General features: G+C 47.3%; 1 protein-coding gene across 1 annotated transcript in view; it reads right to left on the bottom strand.

The window, feature by feature from the left end:
• LOC143284502 (proton myo-inositol cotransporter-like) overlaps window positions 1–12,500 on the bottom strand; it is a 46,998-nt gene that overhangs the window by 16,065 nt on the left and 18,433 nt on the right. Inside the window, exons 3-5 of the mRNA XM_076591195.1 lie at window positions 11,511–12,500; window positions 1,865–2,024; window positions 476–575 (exon numbers count right to left, since the gene is read on the bottom strand). The exon at window positions 11,511–12,500 is cut by the window's right edge and continues 237 nt beyond it. Coding sequence (XP_076447310.1) covers window positions 476–575; window positions 1,865–2,024; window positions 11,511–12,500 — 1,250 coding nt within the window. The remainder of the gene's footprint in view (window positions 1–475; window positions 576–1,864; window positions 2,025–11,510) is intronic.

The raw sequence follows: 12,500 nt of genomic DNA, 5'->3' as shown, positions 1-12,500 counted from the left end.
ATCATCATCACCACCATCTTCACAGTTTCAGTTTCAGTTTCAGTAGCTCAAGGAGGCGTCACTGCGTTCGGACAAATCCATATACGCTACACCACATCTGCCAAGCAGATGACTGACCAGCAGCGTAACCCAACGCGCTTAGGCCTTGAGAAAAAAAAAAGAAAAAAGAAGAAGAAAAATACATAAAAAAAGAACTACTACTACTACTAATAATATGTATAAGGCGCAAAAACTTGATGAAGTCAACTATCAGCGTACAAAAAAAAAAAAAAAGAAAAAAAAGAAAAGAAAAAAAGACAACAATGATGATAAATAAGCAAATAAATGTAAAAAAAATAAAGGCAGACATCTTCACAACAATGACGTACACATATAATAATCATATCATATACAGACAGACAGGCAGACAGACAGACAGGCAGACAGACAGACAGACAGGCAGGCAGACAGACAGACAGACAGACAGAAGACTCACATCTCTGCCCTTGGACACCAGCCAGCGCGGGGACTCGGGCAGGTAAAAGAAGCCCAGGAACTGAAAGACACCTGGCGCCGCAGCGATCCCCAGCATGTACCTGTGTCACCGGCCACGTACAGGTAGGTCAGTGATGACGGAAGAATGTAGGTATGTATGTATTTGTATTTGTATTTCTTTTTTTTATCACAACAGATTTCTCTGTGTGAAATTCGGGGCTGCTCTCCCCGGGGAGAGCGCGTCGCTACACTACAGCGCCACCCATTTAAACAAACAAACAAACAAACAAACGAACAAAAATTCCCGCATGCAGTTTTATTTGTTTTTCCTATCACAGTGGATTTTTTCTACAGAATTTTAGCCAGGAACAACCCTTTTGTTGCCGTGGGTTCCTTTACGTGCGCTAAGTGCATGCTGCACACGGGACCTCGGTTTATCGTCTCATCCGAGTGACTAGCGTCCAGACCACCACTCAAGGTCTAGTGGAGGGGGAGAAAATATCGGCGGCTGAGCCGTGATTCGAACCAGCGCGCTCAGATTCTCTCGCTTCCTAGGCGGACGCGTTACCTCCAGGCCATCACTCCACGTAGGTAGGTAGGTAGGTAGGTAGGTAGGTAAGAATGTAAGTATGTAAGTATGTAGGTATTAAGTATGTAAGTAGGTATGTGAGTAGTTAGGTAGATACGTATATATTAGATAGGTAGGTACATATGTATGTATGTATGCAGGTAGGTAGGTAGGTGAGCAGATAGGTATGTATATAGAAAGTAGGGATGACGTCAGGCGCGGCCGCAATTCTCATTATGTACCTGTGTCACCCCACCCGTAAGTAGGTGCGTAGGTGGGTACGTATATAGGTAGGAAGGTAGGTGAATAGGTAGAGTGGTAGGTATGTAGGTGTACGGGTAGATGTGTAAATGGGTAGTTAAGTTACATAGGCATGCACATATAGAGATACTAGCACACATACACAGAGCCACACACCAAAACACACACAAGCACAAACGTAAAACTTATTCACACACACACACACACACACACACACACACACACACACACACACACACACACACACACAGAAACACACACACACACACACATACACACACACACACAGTAACCCCCCCCCCCACACACACACACGCACACACACACACACACACACACACACACCTCCAGCCTACACACACACACACATACACACACACAGTACCCCCCCCACACACACACACCACACACACACACACACACGCACACACACACACACACACAGAGAAAAACACACACAACACACAACACACACACACACTACCCACCCCCCCCCCACACACACACCACACAACACACACACACTACCCACACACAACACACACACACATACACACACACCTCCAGCCCGTCTCCTTCATCTCGCTGAAGGCCCCGGCGATGACGCTGGAGAGAAGGATGCCGATGGTAATAAACAGCTGGTTCAGGGTCACCAGACGGCCTCGGATGGCCGGGGGAGCTGACTCGGCCACGTAGATGGGCACTGACATCGAGGCAAAGCCTGGGGAGGATGACAAAAACAACAACACCACCTGCATGAGAATCGTCACGGACAAGTGAGCAAGCAATTCATCATCATCTTCTTCTTCTTCTCCTCCTCCTCCCCCTCCCCCTCGTTGTTCCTCTTTTTCTTTCTTTCTTTCTTTCCTCCTCTCCTCCCCCTCCTTCTTCTCCTCCTTCTCCTCCCTACCCCTCCTCCTTCTCCTCCTCCTTACCCCTCCTTCTTCCTATCCTCCTTCTCCTCCTTCTTCTCCTTCTCCTTACCCCTCCTTCTTCTCCCCCTTACCCCTCCTCCTCCTCCCTATCCTCCTCCTTCTCCTCATTCTTCTCCTTCTTACCCTTCCTCCTTCTCCTTCTTACCACTCCTCCTTCTCCTCCTCCTCCCTTCTTCTCCTCCTTTCCCCTTCTTCTCCTTATCCCTCCTCCTCCTCCTCCTTATCCCTCCTCCTCACCCCTCCTCCTCCTTACCCCTCCTTCTCCTCCTCACCCCTCCTTCTCCTTCTCCTCCTCACCCCTCCTCCTCCTTTTCCTTACCCCTCCTTCTTCTCCTCCTCACCCCTCCTTCTTCTCCTCCTCACCCCTCCTCCTCACCCCTCCTTCTTCTCCTCCTCACCCCTCCTCCTCCTCCTTACCCCTTCTTCTCCTCCTCCTTACCCCTCCTTCTTCTCCTCCTCCTTACCCCTCCTTCTTCTCCTCCTCACCCCTCCTTCTCCTCCTCCTCACCCCTCCTTCTCCTCCTCCTCACCCCTCCTTCTTCTCCTCCTCACCCCTCCTTCTTCTCCTCCTCACCCCTCCTCCTCCTCCTCACCCCTTCTTCTCCTTCTCCTCACCCCTCCTTCTCCTCCTCCTCACCCCTCCTTCTCCTCCTCCTCACCCCTCCTTCGCTGAAGTACAACTTCCTCAGGCTGGGGCACAAGAGAGCATGATTATTTCGTATATCTATCTATTTAGATAAAGAGGTGTGTGTGTGTGTGTGTGTGTGTGTGTATGTGTGTTCGTGTGTTTTATACTCTGTATAAACTATTAAAAAAACACAACTGTCGGATAGCTTGGTGTTAACTATACGTCTATGATTAATGATAGCATGATATTTCTTGCCCTTCTCTTACTGTGTACAATCACATCCGTATGATTGTCATTATTGTATATGAGGTTTATGTCAACCTAGCATTGTGAGCATTTTATCTCTCTGTCTGCTTTCGAACTGAATCACGGTGTTTTCCGGACACCGACTGAAAACGCCACTCTCCACGATTAGCGGTCTGGTTGCAAAGCAATGCGGGCATGAAACCACACTTCTCTCCCTTGAACTTTGCCCCGTCTCTGCACTATCGGTGACCAGCATGTCCTTTCGAAAAAAAACAACAACAGCAAAAGAAAAAAACCAACTATCGGACACTGACTGCCCGGTGATTGACCCTGTCCGGTGGTTACCCCCCCCCCCCCCCCAACCCCCCCCCAACCCCCCCCCCCCTTCGCAACCTTGTCCACTTGGTTTCACTTTATCAGTCTTGTATAACATCCCTGTACTGGTTTCAAGAATATTTTCATCATTGTCATTTTGCTCGGACTTGCCACAGTGCGACACACTTACAGAAGAACAAGATAACACGAACATCTTTTACAAAAAAAAAAAAAAAAAAAAAAAAAAAAAAAATCCTGTACTGATACAGTGCATCTTTAGTATGCGACAGATGTCTTCACAGCTCAAACTGAAAAAATAAGGTTATGGATAATTGTCAACAAAAGAAAGCTAACGAGAACAGAGTGAAACGATAGAACTCCCTGTATAATTAACAGTGTAAAGTGGACAGGCTCCTGTTTCAAGTTCAGTGGTGCCAATAACATAGATGTAAAAAACAACAACAACAACAAACAAATAATAAACAACAACAAAAAAGCAACAACCGCCCCCCCCCCCCCCCCCCACCAACTTACGTGTATTCAATATTTCGGTTCTACTCTTCTTGATCAATGGTTAAATGGATAAAAAAACACCTGTTTATGCAATCTTTCGGTTCTACTCTTCTCGTTCATTGGTTTGAACATGGATCACACACACACACACACATTATGTATGCTGTACCCAGAGCTGAGTTGAACGACCTGCTGACTGGCGCCCTGAGGGGTCAGGATGTTGGACAGTCAGTGAAGGTTGCCTTCTCAGTACAGGGGGTGGGTGAGTGACTGTCTGGTCACAGTGTCTGTCTGTCTGGGCGGGCGGTCCGTCTGCCAGTCTTTCGAGACACGCCCACTTCCCGACCACCCCCACCAATCAGCCCCCCCCCCCCCGCACCCCCCTCCCAGCCCTCCACTTTCTGTGGAAGGTTATCCCTGTTGGCCATTAACACACAAAAAGCGCGTGCGCGCAAACCCGATGCACGCACAAACACACACACACACACACACACACATATTATATATATATATGTATATATATATACAGTGAAAGAGATTGAGCGAGAGAGAAAGAGAGAGATATGATGAGATCGTACACGCTTGTATTCGCGTGTTTGTGACATATATATATGTGTGTATATGTATATATATATATATATATATATGTGTGTGTGTAAAATAAAAATAATTATATTATTTTATTTTCTAAATTTTTTTTTTATACTATGACGCGCGTGTTTGCCTGTGTAAGTGCTGCATAATCTAGTCACCAAACTGCGTACACATCCATACCATACGCTGCAAATAATGGGCACTTGCACTTTGCTTTTGCTCTCTCCTTCAATTAACCACTTAACAACTGATCCACTGTGGCTTAAAGTGTGGCATGTTTGCAGTTACTGTTTTTTGGTTTTTGTTTTGGCGTGCTTGGGAAAGGTGTATCACAAGTGCAGGTGAATAAATGGTGGCTGGCATCCTGACCAATGTGAGCTCTGTCTCGTCTCACTGAGGTGGGTGACAGCCCTTCACTGACGATTATACTCATCATCAGCAGCAGTCAAGGAGTTCAGAGACCGGGAGGGGGGGGGGTGGGGGGGAGGGGGGGGGGCGAAACATCAAAAGGTACTGATGTATCTACAGACTACCAGTCTTCCCTTGACCGTTTCTTTACTTCAGGAGGACGGACTGGCGCTGCCTTGCCTTGCCCTGCCCTGCCTTGCCTTGCCTTGCCTTGCCTTGCCTTGCCCTGCCTTGCCTTGCCTTGCCCTGCCTTGCCTTGCCTTACCTTGCCCTGTAAAACTGCTGTAAACGGCCATTGATTTATTTCTACAGAGCCTCCGATGACTCCGCGTCCGAGACGGTTACCACGTGCGTGCTATGTTTAGACCGGAATGACATTGACTGCTGTTCCGAGCTGAGATCAAACGTTAATGGCTGGCCGTGATGAGAGGGCCAAGATTTTCAAGTTGTGTCTTCTTCTTTTTCTTCTTCTTCTTCTTCCTCCTCCACCTCTTCTTCCGCTTCTTCTTTTTCTTCCTTCTTCTTCCCCCTCTTCTTCTTCTTCTTTCTCCTCTTCTTCCTCTTCTTCTGCTTCTTTTTCTTCTTCTCCTCCTCCTTGTTCTTGTTCTCCTCCTCCTTCTTCTTCATCGTCTTCTTGTATCTCCTAGTCTTACGACCGTGTGGACACCATTGATGACCTGGCAACCAGTTCTCCTGATTTCTCCTTGGTCCTCGTCTGAAGCCGAAAGTTCATGCGCGCGTCACACAGACTGGGATCCGTCTGTCTGTCTGTCTCTCTCTCCACCAATTTCAGTTCGTCAGTTCCGAACCCTGCTGGAAGATGCTAATTCATATCCGTATTTTACTCAGTTTAGAAAAACAAACAAACCATCTGTTGATGACTGTGCGAATGATACTTTAAAAAAAACTAAAGAAAAAAGGTTTTACTACTCGATTCACACACGATATGCACACACACACACACACACACACACACACACACATACACAAGCTCACAGACACACACACACACACACACACACACACACACACACACAGCTCTACAACAACCAAAAAAAAAAAAAAAAAAAAAAAGAAAGAAAAAAAGGTAGGCCAACGAAGTTTTCGCGAACGTAGGTGAAAGAATCAAATCAGGTCAACTGATTAATCAATCTTTGACCGTGAGCAGCTGACGTGGCAGCAAACATTATGGCAAAGGTAAGACCACACTTAAACAACGGACTTAAACAGGTGTCACCGACCTTAGTATACCCAATCTAATGTCTCCGTGGGAAAAAAAACCCCACAAAAACCAAACCAAACCGGGCACATGCTGTTAAAGGAACGACAAAACTCTTAAAGTATATATTACCTAACCTAGATAACATTTAATTCGAGCCGGACGATTTTAATTTACCCTTTTGTCGGTGTACCCCCTCCGTCACTCCCCCACTCCCCCTACTCCGAGATTTTCAATGTATTTAGTCGGGTAACAAAATCCACAGTCAGTTTTTTCAGATCAAATGTAATCCCCCAAGATCTATCTATACACAAAACGTGAAATTGCATGTACAGTTTCAAATATATATAAAGAAGAATTGACAAAAAGATGACGATCTCGTGTCAATCAGATCCTCAAAGTGCATTCAGGAAAATTAAAAAAAAAAAACGAAAGAAGAGAAAATTCTGGCCTTGGCGATTTCATACCGGGGTGGATTTCACACAGGGGATGGGGGGTGGGGACGGGTTTGGTGCTGTAGGGGTTGGAACAAACCGTCCGGGGAGGATATTTTGGGCTGAGGGGCTAAAGGGTCGGGTTGATTTAACTGGCTCTTCACGCGCTCCGCCGGAACTGTTGAGTGGGTTAAGGATCATGTGTGTGTGTGTGTGTGTGTGCGTGTGTGTGTGTGTGTGTGTGTGTGTGTGCGCGCGTGCGTTCGTGCGTGCGCGTGTGTGTGTGCGTATGAAAAGAGCACATTAAGTACCGGACCGACTTAACACTCATGTTGTGACGTTCAGAATTCCGCGGTCCACGGGCAGGAAGTCGGTCACAGTAGTCTCCCTTGACGTCAGTCATCAGGCGACAGATAGACAACGGACGGAGGCGCTGTGGCTGAGAGAGGGAGAAGGAGGGAAGGAGGGAGGGGGAAACAGACAGAAACACAGACAGACAGACCGACCATGGACAAATAGAATGGAACGAAACATCCTGCAGACTGACCGCTGCCCAGTCAAGTTATAGTCACGCTCACTGGAAGATTAAATGTAGACGACGATTAGTTTTTATCAAATAGACATAACAAAGAATTTATGTGTTTGAAGAAAAATAAGATTAAAGTCCGCGCAATGTGTGTGTGTGTGTGTGTGTGTGTGTGTGTGTGTAGGGGGTGGAGTGTGTGTATGGGGGGGGGGGGGTGCGTGCATGAATGTATGGGTGTGCATGTGTTTATGTGTATGCGCATGTGTATGTGTGTGTATGTGTGTGTGTGTGTGTGTGTGCGTGCTTGTACGTGCGTGCGTGCGTGTGTGGGAAAGAAAAGTAGAGAGGAAGACAGAGAGAAAGAGAGAGAGAGAGAGAGAGAGAGAGAGAGAGAGAGAGAGAGAGAGAGAGAGAGAGAGAGAGAGAGAGAGAGAGAGAGAGAGAGAATAATTATGCTTGTATATGCCGCGCCATGATTAAAAAAAAATCCATTAATGTTCCGTAATAACTGAAATAATGACGACAATGCCTAACATACAGCGCAAATCTGTATTCAGACTTGTCTCGATAGGTCTGTGATAAACGTTATCACGCCTTATGTAAGGATAGCTCAATGACCCCCCCCCCCCCCACCCACCCCAATTCTCTATCACTGTCCCTCCTCTCTCTCTCCCTCACTCCCTCTCCTCTATCTCTCTCTGTCTCATTCTCTCCGATCAAACTGGTTTATGTTTGTTTATGTTGCAAGCTAAAATGCTTTACAAATATATTTTTGATTTTCTTCTGCATGCTGAAATGCTTTATATATATATATATATATATATATATACATATATATATATATATATACATATATATATATATATATATATATATATATATATATATATATTTTTTTTTTCCTTGTATCATGCTCAAACCTTGGTGTCTGATGACTTGACAAAAGACACAGCAATCCTCCCCCCCTCTCCTGACACTAAAGTATCAACGTGTTTCTCCATTCTGTTTCTCTCTATCTTCTCCATTCCTGTTCTCTCTATCCCCCACCCTCCCGTCCTCAACTCTCTGTCCCCTCCCCCCTCTCTTCCCCTCCTTAACTTTCTCCCTCCCTCCCCTCGTTCTCTCTCTCCCTCTCCCTTCCTCCCTCTCCGCACTCTCTCTTTTATCACGAGCAACCTTGACCTCCTGGGTCAAGGTTATGTCGACGTTATGCACTTACTGATAGGTAAAGCCGACTTGCTGGGGTCGTGAAAAATGTGTTCATTTTCGTAACGTCTGCACTGCCGAGGACACCATAGCTGAAACGGCGTCAAAGCCCAGAAGACATGCCCGGACAGATCGCGAGAGTGGATGCGGGAAGGGAGGGGGGAAGGGAGGGACGGGCGCAATAGCCGAGTGGTTAAAGCGTTGGACTTTCAATCTGAGGGTCCCTGGGTTCGAATCACGGTGACGGCGCCTGGTGGGTAAAAGGTGGAGATTTTTACGATCTCCCAGGTCAACACATGTGCAGACCTGCTAGTGCCTGAACCCCCTTCGTGTGTATATGCAAGCAGAAGATCAAATACGCACGTTAAAGATCCTGTAATCCATGTCAGCGTTCGGTGGGTTATGGAAACAAGAACATACCCAGCATGCACACCCCAGAAAGCGGAGTATGGCTGCCTACATGGCGGGGTAAAAACGGTCATAGACGTAAAAGCCCACTCGTGTGCATACGAGTGAAAGTGGGGGTTGCAGCCCACGAACGAAGAAGAAGAAGGGAGGGAGGAAGGGAGGGAGGAAGGGAGGGAGGGAAGGAGAAGTGTGGGGAAAATGATTATTAGGCTCGATACTTTTCACGATACAGCCTGTGCTGCGCGTGCTGTATAGTTAGTTATTGCCTATGACATCATCACGTGGTAATGACGTCTTGTTCGATCTCTTTTGTTGGTTTCTCAAGGCCTGACTAAGCGCGTTGGGTTACGCTGCTGGTCAGGCATCTGCTTGGCAGCTGAGGTGTAGCGTATATGGATTTGTCCGAACGCAGTGACGCCTCCTCGAGCTACCGATACTGATTGTTTGTTTGTTGTTGTTCATTTTCTTTGAATCATTCTAGATAAAACCGTTGTCAGGTAATGTGTGGTGATGACGTTGTCTTCGATCTTTTTGTTCTTCTTGTTCATTTTTTTCTTTTGGTGAATCATTCTACGTAAGCACTATTGCAAAAGCAAACATACAGTTTTGTTATAATGTATGTATCTGTAATACGATGCACTGTTCTATAGAATTATACTTAGAACAGAATCCTCTCAGGATACCAGCCGCCGTGGCGAAGTGGTTAGCGTCGCGGACTGACGGTTGGGTTAGGGTTAGGGTTAGGGTTAGAGTCCGAAATGACTCAGCAGCAGTGCAGGGTCTCCTCTGGTGTGTGGCCTCCTGGCGACCTAACATCGATGGTTCCCTGCGGACTGCCGACGCTGGAATAGTGACGGACGAACCCGGGTAAGGCCGTGTATGGGGGACTCTAAATGAGCGGCGTGGGAGTGATGTCCACTGAAATGGTGCAGATGATGGGGCAGCAAAAAAAAAAAAAAAAAAAAAAAAAAAAAAAGAATCCTCTCAGGATGACCAGGCTGGTATGGTCATTGTAACTGATTGTGACCAATGATGCCAAATGTGTTTCATATTTTGCATTAGTTACTTGAATTATGTAACATTTTCATGTGCCCCCCAAGAGTTATATATATCCGAAACAACAACAACAACCAAAACATGTCTCTTTTTTTTTGTTCTCGACTTGACTTGAGCACCATCCCAACACACAACGACATAAACGACCACCACAACCACAACAACCAACAACAGAGGCAACACCACCACCACCACCAACAAAAACAACAGCAAGTGGTCTAGAGGTAACGCGTCCGCCTTTGAAGCAAAAGAGTCTGAGCGCACAGGTTCGAATCGCACTCTCGCCATTATTTTCTCCACCCACACTAGTAACTATAGACCTTGTGTACTGGTCTGAACGCTAGTCGTTCGGAAGAGACGATAATCCAAGGTCTCGTGTGCGGCATACACTAAGCGCAGGTAAAAGAACCCACGGCAACAAAAGTGTTGTCTCTGGCTAAAATTATGTAGAGAAAAATCCACTTTGATAACAATACTTCTTCTTCTTCTGCGTTTGTGGATTGCAACTCCCACGTTCACTCTATTATACACGAGTGATCTTTTACGTGTATGAACGTTTTTACCCCGTCATGTAGGCAGCCATACTCCGTTTTCGGGGGATTGGGAATACAAATAACACTTGCAGGCATAAAAAAAAGGGTGACGCTCTCAGTGTTGCGACGCGCTCTCCCTTGGGACAGCAGCCCGAATTTCACACAGAGAAATCTGTTGTGACGTAAGAGAAATACAATACAACTGCAATGCAATACAACACAATACAACACAGGACAACACAAGATAATGCAGTACAGTATCGCACCGAACAGTGCGACACGATACAACGCAACGAAACGCAACGCAGCGCAACGCAACACAACAAATCGTAAAACAATAACACAAGAACGTGTGTTTATGTAAGTTTGTGCCTGCCTGTGTGTGCGTATGCGTTAGGGTAGCTGTTAGATACACATGTATGTTAAAATGTATGTATGCAGCGTGTGTGTGTGTGTGTGTGTGTGTGTGTGTGTGTGTGTGTGTGTGTGTGTGTGTGTGTGTGTGCGTGCGTGTGCGTGTGTGTGTGTGTGTGTGTGTGCGTGCGTGCGTGCGTGCGTGCGTGTGTGTGTGTGTGTGTGTGTGTGTGTGTGTGTGTAGTCACATTTTGGTGCGTGTATGTAACATAGATATAATGTTTTATGTTAACAAAAGCGTTTTTGTAAAGCACCTAGAGCAGATTTCTGGATAGTGTGCTATATAAGTATCCATTATCATTATTATTATTAAGAACGAAACAATGAAAAAAAAAAGAAAAAAAAAAGTAAGAAAAGACCGAATACGGTACAAGAAGAATGCAATGCAAGACAACACAACACAACACAACGACAACAACGACAGTTCAGTTCAGTTCGAATGCGATGCAAAGCATTGCAACGCAACAAATCGTAAAACAACAAATATTGGAGAATAAAAAAAATCCCTAAAACCGTAGGAAAAAGTACCCAAGACGGTACAAGAACAATGCAGTACAAGACAATACAACAAAACAACAACAGCAACGACAACAAGGACAACGACGACCACAACAACGAGGACAATAACAACAATAACAATGACAACAACAACGACAACAACAACAACACCACCACCACCACCACCAACAACAAACACCACCACCACCACCACCACCAACAACAACAACAAACACCACCACCACCAACAACAACAACAAACACCCGCACTAACCAATGCCCATGCCGACGACGATCCTCCCCACAAGCAGCACCTCCTTGCTGTTGGACACGGCCATGATGATGGCGCCCACGGCGAAGATGAAGGAGGCGATCATGATGGTCTTCTTGCGGCCGATCAGGTCCACCAGGAAGCCGGCGATCAGTGCGAAGACAGCGGCGGCGCCGATGGTGCCGGAAACGATGGCCTCTTCCCACACCGTGCTGAGGTCGAAGTAGGGCTGGATCAGCAGCATGGACCCGGACACGATGCCCGTGTCGTAGCCGAAGAGCAGACCCCCGATGGTGGCGAACGAGGCCAGGACCCACACGAAGAACGTGTTGTCCGAAGACTGCTGCTCGGCGACGGGAGGACCAGGGTGGTCCGTGGTGTAAGGGCTCCATCCACCCTCCCCACTGGATTTGGGACTGGATTTCTTCTCCATGCCTGCAGCGGCGGCGACGCCTCCGAGGATTGTTTTCAGTGAGTGGCGGCGGGGGCTGTGAGGTCCGGAGGGAGAGAGGAGCTGGAGGGTGTCTGCCGGGACGGAGAAGGCTCCGGACGCTGTGTCGTCTCTGACTTCCGGTGATGTTGAGTCGGGTGTTGATGTGGCTCCTGGCGCAGCTTTAGGCCTCTTTGCTGGCGGTGCCGCTGAAGAGAAGGTGGTGGTGGGTTGGACGGTGGAGGAGGAGGAGGAGAGAGGTTGGGGATGGCCCCGATCACCACGCACAACAGCCCTGGACTCACCACCACCACCACTACCACGTTCACCGAAAGCTGTCTCTGCTGCTTCGTCGAGAACGCCTGACGGAGGCTTGACGACTTGCTTGAGGACTTTGAGCTCCTGCCCCTTCTCCGCTGGCTGTCCCAAACGATGACCTCCGCCACCTGAACCACCACCAAACAACTCCTGTCGTGATACTGGATGGGAGCGACTGTCTGGCTGATGGACACGATTCTCCCTGGGGTTCCTTGAGTGGGACGGGTGGCTCTGTGGATCTGGAG

Source organism: Babylonia areolata, chromosome 8, assembly GCF_041734735.1.
Source record: "Babylonia areolata isolate BAREFJ2019XMU chromosome 8, ASM4173473v1, whole genome shotgun sequence".
Taxonomy (NCBI): Eukaryota; Metazoa; Mollusca; class Gastropoda; order Neogastropoda; family Buccinidae; genus Babylonia; species Babylonia areolata.
Note: the sequence above shows the minus strand (reverse complement) of the source record. Positions and strands in the feature narration are given on the sequence as shown.